Source organism: Mustela nigripes, chromosome X, assembly GCF_022355385.1.
Source record: "Mustela nigripes isolate SB6536 chromosome X, MUSNIG.SB6536, whole genome shotgun sequence".
Classification (NCBI taxonomy): Eukaryota; Metazoa; Chordata; class Mammalia; order Carnivora; family Mustelidae; genus Mustela; species Mustela nigripes.
In genome coordinates, this window is record NC_081575.1 from 16,955,587 (window position 1) to 16,968,977 (window position 13,391).

General features: G+C 47.9%; 1 protein-coding gene across 1 annotated transcript in view; it reads left to right on the forward strand.

The window, feature by feature from the left end:
* The first annotated feature begins 215 nt into the window (after nucleotides 1-215).
* GPC3 (glypican 3) overlaps nucleotides 216-13,391 on the forward strand; it is a 399,544-nt gene continuing 386,368 nt past the window's right edge. Inside the window, exon 1 of the mRNA XM_059385454.1 lies at nucleotides 216-583. Coding sequence (XP_059241437.1) covers nucleotides 409-583 — 175 coding nt within the window. The 5' untranslated portion in view covers nucleotides 216-408. The remainder of the gene's footprint in view (nucleotides 584-13,391) is intronic.

Below are 13,391 nucleotides of genomic sequence, written 5' to 3' on the forward strand. Positions count from 1 at the left end.
GCTGGGCTGGGCCGCCAGGAGCCACCGCACACGCTCGGCGCCCTCCTCTCCGCCGCCCCCGCCCGGTCCCCGCGCCGCCGAGCCCCAGCCCACCCCGCAGCCCGGCGCCCCGCACCCGCAGGCTCGCCGCCGCTCGGCAGCCACCGCCCCCTGGCCGCGCGCTTGGCCTCGCCCCGCCCCGCCCGGTCCCTCGTCGCCCCGCCCCGCCCGCCGGCCCCGCCCCGCCCGAGCCGCCGAGCCGTTCCCGCCCTCGCCCCGCGCCCAGGTAGCTGCGAGGAAACTTTTGCCGCGGCTGGGTAGCGGCACGTCTCCCGCTCCTCAGGGCCGCTGCCAGCCTTGCCGAGTCTCGGGACCGCTCTCGCCCCCGCTGCCACTCTCCCGCGCTCTCCTCGCTGCCCGCGAAGCAGGATGGCGGGGACCGTGCGCACCGCGTGCTTGGTGGTGGCGATGCTGCTCAGCTTGGACTGCCCGGGACAGGCGCAGCCCCCGCCGCCGCCGCCGGACGCCACCTGTCACCAGGTCCGCTCCTTCTTCCAGAGACTGCAGCCCGGACTCAAATGGGTGCCCGAAACCCCCGTACCAGGTGAGGAGGCGTCCCCGCGCGCGTCCCCCCGCGCCCGGAGGGGAGCCGGGGGCGCGTGGCCACCGTACCCCGGGAGCGCTGGCCTCGTGGAGCCGCGTTCGTGCGCCCCGCCGCTGGGCACCTGGGAGTGGTCGCTGCGCCCGGGGCCCGGCCAGGTCTACCGGGGGAGGGCGGAGGGTTGAGCGTGGACCGTGTCCTCCTCTCCCGGGATCGCTCTGCTGTCAGGGAAGGCACGGGTGGGAGGCACGGCGGGGAGGGCCTCCTCGCAAGCGCCCATTTTTTGGGGAGGGCAGGAAGGTGGGAGCTGCTTCCCCGGGCCTCGGCGAACTGGCGCCCCGCCGCCGAGCCGGTATCTCGAGCATTTGCCACCCTCGCTTGCACGAACGTGCCACCGTTTCAGCCGGAGCTGGACCGTGGCTACGGCCGGCCATTCTCTCCCCAACCTGCCCCCTACGCTCTCCTTTCCGTAGCCTGGGTTCCGGGGTTTGCGGGCCCAAGTGCAGACAAAGTTGGGGACAGATCTCCGAATTCGCAGTGGCAGGTAGAGTGCACGCTGGGGGAAACTTTTGAGCAGGAGGGTCCCCAAGAGGAGGATGACCGGACCTTTCCCTTCAAAACAGCGTCCCTTATCTAGGTTGGCAAAATCGCTTCGAAAACGGTGCTGCAGGCTGGGGAGCAGGAGTCCAAAGATGATTTAACTCCTCCCCTTCTCAAATTCATCTGCCTTCTTGACAGGCTGGACCCTGGAGGGGAGATGATTTTAGGTGGAGGAAAGTTTCCGAACGCCTGCCTTTTGTTCTGCACAATCAGATCGTGTTGTAAGGGCATATTTTAACCTTAGCCGAGGGCTGCCGCTGTCAACAGATGAATATTAATGGCCCTGTGTGATTGACTGTCCCGCGGTTGGACTCCTAAAAGCCTGCCTTAGAATCCAATTAGTACAAGTTGCTACACTGACAATGCGGGCAAGAAGAGTTGGTATGAAACAGGTTAATTTATCCGAGGCGCGCTCTGCAGAAGCGGCCGGTGGTGTTCGCAAACCCTGAGCCGTCCGTGGCCTTCGGGGGTCTCTTCCCAGCCCGTGCCTCCAGCGTGGCGCGCGTCCGCGCTTCGGAGGGATGGGGAGCAGCCTTCGTCAAAAACTTGGCTCGTGGCTCTCAACAAGTCAGAGAGGCGGGCCTGATGGTTGGACCAAGTTGGGAAGGCGATGCGCGCCCTGTGGGCGCTGCCAGCGAGCAGTTCACTAGCGGGAGGTTACCTAGGCAGCCAGCGGCGCCCTCAGCCCTCAGCCTTTTCTTTAGGTGGATGAAAAGAGCCGAGGGAGCCTGCTGTTCGGTTGCAAAGGTAATTGGTCACCCCTTTTGGCAACCGAAATGCGTTTGCGCATATGTTAAATATTGCGTTGCAGGATTTCACTCTATGGGAGGGGAGAACTACCTCTTCCACTCTTAAGTGTTAATAACGTACCACGTGGGCGTGTGCAAGAGCTGTAAGGGGCAACCTATGAATCAGTTGCACAGAGCTGAAACAACAGGCGAAATCTCTGTGCCCTCGAAGTGCCGTGGTAATTAGATTGCGAAGGCCAGAGAACGCGCTTTTGTTGATAATGTAAAAATTGGTCCCCACAGGGTGAGTCCCCGCCAGATGAATGGTTCCGGGGTTGGGGTTGGGGCCACATTCGGCTGATTCGAAGCCAGGGAGGAAAGGTTGTGCTTAAAAGAAGAAAAAGACCAGAAGGAACACACTGATACTCATTTAGCAACCCCCTCCCTCTACACTCACTCCTGCTGGCGCGGGCCCTTCCCTCCTCCCCAGCTCTCCGGCTGCCAGCCTCGTTGTGGCGGCCTCTGTATACAAGTACTGGGAGGGCCCACACACTGTGTGTAAGAGATTTGGCCCGGGCTCTCTCCCTGCGAGCTCCCTCACTCCACGCCTAAGGATGGCCATACTATAGAGAACAGGAATTCCTAAGGGGGACTCCCCCCACCCCTTTCTTCCAGCATTTCCCAAACTCTGTAGGCAAAATCACTTTCCAATGGTCTTCATAAAAACCCAACTTGCCTACTTCACTTCTGTTTAACAGCTGGGTGCGGAGGCCAGCACCTTCTACATGGTGGGCAGGCACTGCTCTGACTCGTGCTGGAGTAAAGCCAAACTTCAAATGTGGTGACACCCAGGCAGCGACCATATATCCTGGATTTTCCAGGGTCTGTGCAGATTTCCGGGACTCTTGACTTGCCATGAAAACCATGTGTCCCAAATTTCCCTTTGACGACTCTGGGCACTGTAGAACGAGAAACATGGTGAAAATCCTAATGTCCAGGAGTGGAAAGAACTCATCAGTATTTCAGAGAAGAGACGATAATGGCCGACTAAATACAATGGCAAGCACATCATTTCAAAGCGAATAAATGTGTCATTTGCTGCTGTCGTTCAGTGGTTGGAAATTGAAAGAGAGCTGCAAATTATTTGGTAGTTATGAACCATCAAGATGACCGCTTGACTTTCTCCCTTCTCTGTATTTTAAGCCATCTTCAGTTTGCCCGCATCACTGTATTAACTGCTAATTAAAGCTCTCTTTGTCCCAGATAAAATGAGATTTGGTCACAGTAAGGAGAAATCCTCAAGAATGTCCTGTTTCACTTAAGGGGAGCATTTGGGATTGACTGCTAACTTCGGCCATTAGCAGAATTGGGTTAGAATAGATAAGGTACATTTCTTATGTAAAATTTAAAATCCGCCAGCCTAAAAAATAAATGACTGGTGCTAAAGGGCTACACCAGCTTTCCACAAAGTTCATCTAAAGCCTTGCAATCTCGTGTTCCCATTTCTTTTAGAGTGTTCAAAGGCGCGGGATAACAATTCTAAATAACATGTCCCCCAAATCCATAGATCTTTTCATACCCCCCCCCCCTTTAAGGATTTGTAGCTTGGAAAGCACCACAGATGGAAACCAGGCACACAGAGTTAGCATTTGGCAGAAAAATCCATATAACTGACTTTCAGTGTAGCTCTTTTGCCCTTATTTAATTTAGAAAAATTCAGAAAAAAGCCAATGAGCTCATAAGTCTGGATGTTTATTTTGTTTTGCTTAACCTACCCACAGGCGCAATCAAGAATGGATACAATTTTAGGCAAGGAAAGTGAGCTAGTAATCAGACAATGATGTTTCCAATTGTCTCAAGGGAATGTTACAGAAGTCTGAAAAAAAAATTCCTCTAAACAAAAATCAAGTGTAATTCACTTTATGAATGCCATACACGGCTTTTGTGGGGGGGTGGTGCTGGTGGTGAAGGGGACGGACGGGAAGGAGAAAATCAATCAAACTGTGGTAGTGTTGCAACTCCCCAAAGATTGAGGGATCTTGCCTTAGAGGGCCCTGGAAAGGGCAAGGACCAATCCCAGGAAGGCCAGGCTCCCGTGTGGGTCAAAGGCAACCCAGAAGAGGCAAGCCAGTCTTGAGAGTTTCTCAAAATAGGCGAAACACCCTAAAAATAAAAATCAGCATTCTTGAAACAAAGACAGAGTTTGCTCTTGGTTGTAGTTGTTGTTTTAAAGTGTGAGAACTAGCCACCAGGTCTGGGTGGTCTGGGTGGTCTGGGTGGCCAGCTGCAGTCCCCCAATTAGTTAGAAGCAGTTCCCGGTCCTAAGGTCGGGAGCGAGAACAAGGCCCCGGCTGTGGGTGTGGGAGGACTTTCTCTGTCCCGAGGCCGCCCTGGAGGGGGAGGTGAGCAGGTGATTGATTCACCCTTTGACCAAGTCGCATTATTGCCCCCCTAACTGGGAACAGTTGGGAGGACCCTTTAGAGTGGTGTCTAAGGTGGGACCCGGCTGGGCTTGGAGGGCAGGGTGGGGCCGGGTCAGGAGGTGGCTGGTGGTCGGTGGAGCGTCTGGGCCTTCGAGAAGCCTGAGCCTGGCGCTCCTTGGCCGGGCCCCCGTGAGGTGTTGGAGGTGCCGAGAGGAGTAAGACACAGCCCCTTTTGTCAAGGCGCTCACAGTCTAGTGGGGGAGCCTACGAGTAAACAGACTTCTCAGGACACTTGTAGGATTAAATAGGGTGAAAAGGGCTAGAAAATACCTCCAGGAAATTGGCTGAAATGGTCACAATAGCCAGCCTGGCCAAGGGAAAAGAACTGAAGAGATGAAGTGGGAGATAGGGCAGATGCTCTTAATAGGGCCGCCATCTTAAAGAGAGTTTTCTTAATTCTTGGAGCAAATTCCGCACAAGCATTAGGAGATGCATGCAAGAGATGATTCCGGTGGATGCTAGATGACACAGATGGTGTCAGTTTTGCAATTTCTTTTTTCTTATGGGCTGGGAGATTGCATCCAATCTTTTGATGCAATATTTTTGAGCGTTCTACTACTTTCCTCTTGAGAGTTGCAATGTTTGCTGTTTGCCGTAGCCTAGAAAAAAGGCTGCTTATTAGCAACCTGGGAAGAAAGAGGCCTGGGTTTGTCTGCTGTGAGACAAGACAGAAAATATGTTTTCTCCTTAAATGGCAGCTATCAATGACCACGCCAACTTTAGTGTTTGATGCATATACAAAAGCATGGGTCTTAAGAGGTATCTTATTACTCATTTCTAAGAAAATTGAAGATAATCACTTATAACTTGTGCACACGATACATCATTTGGAAAGAATTTCACTAGGGATCATATTGCTCAACTGAAAAGTTCTGGCATGCTGAATTTGTACATTTTTGTGAATGCTTCCTTTACTCTGATCTCTCGCTTTTTTCTGCATATGGTTATTTGTATGTTTTAGATTAGAAGCTTCTTAAAGGGAAAGCACTGCATTTGGTGCAGTGTTGAGCACAATACCAAGAGCTCCACAGCACATTTAGTATATCATCGACGATGATAGAATTTCGCGATCATGATGTATTCCCGATGAATGCTCAGATACTTTCCTAAACTCTCTGTCATCTTACTTATTTTAAAAACCTAAATCCAGCTTGTTCGGGGACACTGTTGGGGTACGTGGACAAACTTTTCAGGCTACATATACCTGGCCTGGAGCCAGATTCAGTCTTTCCTCAGTTAGCTGGCAACTCATACCATGGGTTAAGGGCTTATTAATGTCGAGGACCCAAAGCACAGATTGAAATTAGCAACATTGTTATGACTGGCATAGTATCATTACAGAGCAACAATTATTATGGCCATCTCTTAAATCGAACTCTCTTTGATTTAATGTCAGCTGGACCTTTCTTGCTAGCATTGACATTACCATACTTGGGGGTCAAGCTATAACACATGCATGTGTTTCTGTAGCCTGGGATCAGAATTTGTGCAGAGGCTCAATCCAAGAGCCCATACCAGGAGCCAACATCTATTCGGCCCTTGCCAAGCTTGCAAAGGGGTTTGAAGTTTTGGGTAAGCTAGGGTCTAATGGAAAGTGTGGGCAGAACACCCCCCCCACACACACACACACTCATCTGCCCATATTTAGCAAATTGTCTGACTTGAAACAGGATCCCCAGCGCTCCATTAAGAAATGAGCATCAGAGAATAGAATCTAAACCATGGGCCCCAGACTGGCTTTAGAGACAGCATAAGGTAATGGGAATTTACCTTCTGAAATAGAATGACAGGGAGAACACGAGTCAAAAAGCGAAGTGAAGGTGGGCATACTGGCAGAGAAAATGTGCATTTTGAAATGCTGCGTGTGTGGAGAAAACCCTCATTGGAGCGCGGTAGTCTCACTTGAAGACCTCACTGAATGTACAAAGTAAAGAAGATTTAGTTCTTTACTTCAAATCAGGCCAATTAAACCTCAATTGTCCGAGTGCTAATTATTAGAAATACTTGTCCACCATTTTTCAACAAAAATGAATTCAGACTGATTACCGAGAAAGGCCTGTTCACTTTTCCCTCTCTTTGTGTGTAGCTGGACAAAGCCTTATTTGAGAGTTTGTATTTTTCCTCATGAGTAAAAGAGAGTCAGTGTTAGGACCGAAATGCATTGCTAGTGTTCCAAATAGTTAATTACTTCCAGTAGCCGAAATTGTATTTATACGCTAGATTAGTAAATCTACTAAGCTCTCTGAAGTATACTTAATAGGCTTCTATTGATAAATAATTGATAGGGAGGGAGATAAAATACAAGTGAAAGTGGCAATAAGAAGGGACAGGGAAGTTAAAGCCTTTATAAGAAAAACAACCCTCCATTCACTGGATTCTATCCATCCACCTGAAAGCTGAATGATGTACATTTCTCAGAAGTGAGGATTTTGAGAATATCTTGTGTTTTTCAGAATTTTCAAAATGTGGCATGCATTTATTTCTTGTATAAATCCAGAATAAGGCAGAATTCTAGACTATAATTTTAGCTGGCCTTTTCAAGTCTGCCTTTTGGAAATAAGTTTATGACTGGAAAATTAGAAGTCTTGAGTATGGCATCTTTAAGGTATGTATCTCCCGTCTCGTAGTACAGATCATAAGTGCTTGATAAATATTTGTCGCCTAAATGAATGATTGGAAGTAGAAATGTATTACAAACATAAAATTTCCACAAAGCTAATATTTAAGTAGTCGATTCACTTTTACTAATATATTAAGGTTTCTAAAAAAACAACTCCTTTTTCAGGTCAAAACTCCATCTGTTGTCTATAGGTAAGTGGCAAAGGACTGGTTGAATTCATGTGACTGTACTGAAATTCCCCCAAAGAAGTAGACTTAGGCAAATCTTTCCAAGAGGTAAGTATTCTATGCTTGGTTACAAGGCTAGTCTAAGAAGTTTATAGATAAATTAAATATATCCACCTATAGATAAATTCGTCTATTTACTTTACAGATCAGTGGCATTTAGGTTTCAAAAATAATGCAACTTGGTGTCCATTACAGAAACATACATGGAAAGTATGTAAGTTTTTCTTTGGTGTTTGGTGTTTCTTACCAATAACATGAAACTTCATAAATGTACATGTTAAAGGACATCGTCTGAGGTGGATATTCAGCCATGGAAATTTTATTGGAGTAGGATAAAGGGCCTCCTGAGAGGTCTCTTAATTTCTGTATGCACTGGGGCAAGCTTTTAAAGTCAGCTGAGAAAACTCAGCAGGTTGGCTAGGGATGACCCATGGGGGGTTCTTTCAGCTAGAGGCCCAGCTCGGAAAGAGGGTAAAAAAGAAAGGGATGATGCTCATTTGAAAATAATATTAGAATTGTGTTTGGATGCTTTCCTCCTTCATTATGGTTTTGCTCCCTCTGTCCCGAACTCTGCATCCCGGTTCTCATGGAGTGTGTCAGCATCCTGGGGTACTCCATTGCTCTTTGTCCAATTTTGGCTCGGATGATTGGCACTGAGGGAAATGTGGGGAAGAGAGGGTCAGAGTGACAGATACAGGAAGGACATTCAAAGCCCTTACCCTGGTATGTATCAGAAAGTTCGCTGACACATAACAGCCTGAAAGGGTTGGAAAATATTCGAGTTTGGAAGCTTGGGTGTACATAGAAAATATGGAGTTAAGCCCCAAGTGCATTTGGGTCCCAGAAATACTCTATTGTTCTTCTTGCTTAGTATCCATGTTTCTGTGAAGTACATAGCTTATTCATAGCCTCTGCCGGACCCTACAGCGGCTGACGGCAGAAGCCATATTTGATTCAGCATGATATCCTCTAGAGTGGTGAGTAGAGTGCCTTGTGTAAAGTTATTAATAAAGGTTGGAGCGAAGGTAAGAATTAACACCTAAAGAAACTGTCTACAGGACTTGACTGCTGTTGAATGAGATCCTAGGATGGCATACACCTAGCGAAGGACCAAGTCTCTGGGTGCATCGTTGTCTACGTTGATCTGCGATTGGGACTGAGGGTGGGGTGGCGGACGTGAAGCCCATTTATTTGTTCTTTGTAGACCTGGGGGCCTTGTTGCCCCTGTTTCAAAACTGAAGTCTGGGGAGGAAGTGACTAGTAGAGAGAAATTTTTATGTACAGGTTTCCTCTAAGATTTATTTAATTATTTGGGGGCGGGTAGAGGGAGAGAGAATCTGAAGTAGATTCCATGCTGAGTGCGGAGCCCCATATGAGGCATGATGCAAGGCTCGAACCTACAACCCTGAGATCAGGACCTGAGCCAAAACCAAGAGTTGGGTGCTTTTTTGACTGCACACCCAGGCGCCGCCGCCCCTCCATCCCCTCCCCCGGCTAGAAACTTCTCTAAATATGGTGCTTGAGGGGTGCCTGGCTGGCTCAGTTGGTAGAGCATGTGACTCTTGGTCTTGGGGTCATAAGTCCAAGCCCCAAGTTGGGCATAGAGCCTACTTAAAAACAATGTGGTGTTTAGATATGTTTTACATGTACTTATATCTATATACACACATGTTTTAGTTTATATATGTATAAATATTCTGCTTTTTTTTTTTGTTATTTTGATAGGAACAATTTATAATTATGTGTTGTTTAAACTGTTTGAAAGTTGTTAATTATTACTCCTAGTAGGGGAGTGGTCTTATGTACAGAGAATACAACCACTCATGGAATGTCTGCAGGTTGAGTTCTGCGTACACACACACACATACACACACACACATCTGTACACTCTCATACACACATAATATCCCTACATCAGTACATCCTTAATAACATAGAGAAAAAGCCTAATTTACCCTGGGAAAACCTAGGGGGTACTGCTTCTCAGAGCTCAAGTAAACCATTTTCAGTTGGATTGGCCCCAAATTGTTGCAGAGTGAATTGTCACTGATATCACAGAGCTCATTTATTAAGTTCCATCATTTTCCTAAGTACAGAGATGTGATCCTCATTTAAAGCAGTGGTGGTCAACCCATACCGTGAATTTGGCTCATTTTGGAGAATGACTTCTAGCAACGGCCGCATTGCACGTTGAGCTCCACAGCAATGAGAATGTGACCCAAGAGGCAGTTTCCAAGTTAGCTTTCATGGAGTGATTGTATTGGGGACCACATTTAGTTGTTTTGGAAAACAGATGGAAATTCTCAGGAAAGGAACCTACTACTAATAATGAACTCTATGTGCCATCGCTGCATAAATACTGTAAAGTTTTTCATTCATTCTCTGCTTCAGCCAGCATTCACTGGGCCCTGATTCCATGCCAGGTACTCAGCTGGGAGCTGATGCATAAGATACAATCACTGCCTAGGAAGGGAGCCATATAGGGATCTGGGGGTTGTTAAGCTATGGAGGAGGGATGCCTAGCTGCCTTAAGTGGGCTGCCACGTAAGGTATATGCAAAGACACGTAGAGACAGAATGACTCATTTTTTGGACAGGACTGGTTTGGATTGGTTGAAGAACAGCTGTTGGGGGGTGCAGGGAGTAGAGGAAAGATGAACTAGAAAAGTAGGCATGAAATGCTGAGGAGTTTCATTGGGCTATATCCAAGGATGATAAAGAGCCATGACAATATTTGAAGAAGAGAAAATGGTATTTAGTATGGAGAATGACTGGCAGGGAGTCTTACTAATGCAGGTTGGAAAAAGCAGGGCAGGAAATAGGGGAGTAAAATACCAAGTTGAGAGACTAGAGGAAATGGATCAGGTATGACTTGCTGACTGGTTATGAGGATAGGAGGGAGAGTCTAGAACTTCTAGTTTTTCTGGGTGGTGGACCTATGGCACATTTTAAGTGCTCAGTAAATATTTGTTGACTAAATGAGTGAAGTACAGGTGGCACATATATTTTTGGGGGCTCAAGCTCATGACCCCAAGGTCAAGAGTCATACACTCTATCCACTGAACCAACCAGGCGCCCCAAGAAGAACATATTTTTAAGGAGTGAAATAATGAGTTTGATTTTGAAGGGGTTGAGTTTGAGGGGTCCTTTGATCATTGAGGTGGAAATGTCCGCTAGGTGGTTGAGGTTGTGTTTTGGACAGTAGAAGAGAGAGATCAGGGCTACATACTCGGATGCATACTCGGGTATAGAACAACATATAGATGGTAACAGAAACTCTGGGAATTGATGAGATCACCAGGAAATAGTGCATACACCCTTCTGGAGTTCAGAAAATGCATAGTTGGGACTCATCAGCATATAGGCTCAAGTTGGAAGTCATGGGTGTGGATGATATTTTCCAGGCTTTTGCATGTGACACATCTTAAAATGCATTTTGCCAACATCTGGTGATTAAGAAAAAAACTGCCAAAGACTTCAAGAATTCTCTTGATTAAGAGAAAGTATGAGTGGATGTTGTCATGGTCCAAGATTTTGCAAATAAGATAATGCACGATGACACACACACACACACACACACACACACACACACACACACCCAAACACACACACGGGTGGTGGGGAATGTAGAGAAGTACATTTGAAGCAAGGGATTGGATTTCTATTACTTTTGATAGCAGTAATTCATAATTTTTCATGTTATTTAAACTGTTTGAAAGTTGTTAATTGTTTGTTTTAGCAGTGGGTGGTCTTCCCCAATCCTACCTTACATCTATGTCGTGAAAGCCTTGCTTTCATATATCTTATGTACAGGCAATGCAACCACTCATGGAGTGTCCCTAGCTTCTGAGTTCAGCTGACCTGCCTGGTTCCAACATAGAGGCCCCTCTGGTGCCCCCAGCCCCCCCGGGGAGCAGCCCCCCACTCTGGAGAATGAAAGCTGTAGGTTTTGGGAGCTCTGGTCTCTCTTCCAGTAGTGGTCTCTGAAACATGTGGTTCCAAGCAAATATTAGGCATACTTGTGTCATTGGGCTGATCCTTTCTTAAATGTCTATGGAGATGTAATGTGGTTTTGTTGTTGTTGTTGTTGTGGGGATGAGGGTAGAGGGTGGTAGAATTTTCCGTTTCTCTGGCATGAAGAGTCTCTTTCATTTCCCTATTGTTCTAGAGGTTGCCTTCGTCCGGGCTTCTACTTCCATTCAATGTAAACTTGAAACCTCCCGTTCTCCAGAAGATTTTCTTTTTTTTTTAAGATTTTATTTATTTATTTGACAGAGAGAGATCACAAGTAGGCAGAGAGGCAGGCAGAGAGAGAGGAAGGGAAGCAGGCTCCCTGCTGAGCAGAGAGCCAGATGTGGGACTCGATCCCAGGACCCTGAGATCATGACCTGAGCCGAAGGCAGCAGCCCAACCCACTGAGCCACCCAGGTGCCCTCCAGAAGATTTTCTTAAGGCCGCTTTCAGATGAATGGAATAGTCTGGAAGGGTCCTGAGGGAGGAGCACAGAAACTACCACTTACTGAGTGCCCGCTATGTGCCAGTTGCTTTGCAGTTAATCCCATTTAGTCCACACAGCAAAGCTGAAAGGGAGGTGGTGTGATGCCCATTTTACAGATGAAGAGACTGAGGCCCCAAGGCTAACATTCCCCGAGCTTGTGTGGTATGGGGAGCCAGAATTGGCATCCAGATGTGTCTCACTCGACAGCTCCCGCTCCTGCTGGTATGCCCTTTGGAAGATGGGCCGGATTCAAAGCATTAGACTTAAATTCCCACACCCCTTTGACTGGGTGACATTTCGCTCTGGGCTTCTCTCCTCCTCAGGCTGATTCTCTCTCTGCTTGTTTGCCTTCTCCCTCCCTCCCTCTCTTAGATGCAGGCGCTCCAGTCTTGCTTGTCCTTTGCCCCTTCTGTTGTCTCTTTGCTCATTCCCACACCCATTCCCATGACTTCATTATCTTCGCGGTCCGAATCACTCCCGTCTCCCTCTCCAGCCTGACCTCTTCCTTGCTGTCTGGTTCAGGATCTGCCAGTCGCTCTGCCAAACATCTCCGTCCAGAAGTCCTGCCAGGGCTTCCCTTGCCACAGAGCCAGAAATCAGTCCATCATTTTCTCCTCCTGTGCCTGCACAAACCTGGCCCCCTCCGACATTCTGCATCTGTGGCGCTAGCAGTTCCGGGACCGAGACCTGAAACCGCACGATTGTCTTGGACTTCTCTTTGTCCACGTCTTACCCCTAAATTAAATGGCTAAATCCTGCAAGCCTGACTCTGTCATGTCTTTCGGGCTTACCTCCTTGGCCCGTGGGCCCTCTGCTTAGACACAACAAGCCAACTCCTTAACTGAAAGGACCCTGTAGTCGTCTGCCCCCAAGCCTTTGCTTTCGGACCACCCGACTGTCTGCCTTCCAGGGGTGTCTGCTCTAGTCCTAGCCACCTTCAAGTTGGCCATGCCATGCTGTCTCCTGCATGAGCTGTATCACGGGTCCTCGTGCCTAGTTCCCTTTGAACCCTGGTATCCCTGCACTTCTCCTATGGCCTTGGTTCTCTCTTGCTCTTCTAGTTATTTATGTACTTGGCTTTTTCCTCTTCCTAGAGGCTTGCAAGAAATGAGGACTCTCAGGCCACATCCCAGACCCGCTGAATGAGACCCGTGTTTTTAAACAAGATCTCCATTTGATCTGTGCGCACATTAAAGCTTGCGAAGGCCTGCTTCCAAGCACAAGCTCCTTGAGGGACCTCAGGACTCAGGGGAGGGACTTGCACATAACAGATCTATGTTCTTTTGATTTCTTGCATTTGTGCTGTGCTTGGCTGTTCGGTCATTGTTGTGGCCCCAGCGATCTATACACAAGAACTGTATGGTGGGCAGAGGACGGAGGAGGAGAGAGAGACTCCGAGAGTGGGGTGGGGGAGAAGGAAAAACGGGGCAGGGGTGTAGAATGAAGGGACTGGATTGAGCCCCCTATGGTGGCTAATAACTTCATGACCAGTTTGGAAAACGATCTTTCCTCTCCCAGATATTTAGAGCCTCTTGTCTACAGCTTGGCTTAGTTTAATGTGGCCAGAGGCAAGTATTTTTGGAGACCGTTTTGCTTTTACCTAGGCACCTAATGGTTTCCCACTTTTTTTTTTTTTTTAAACTGGCCTTCTGGGGT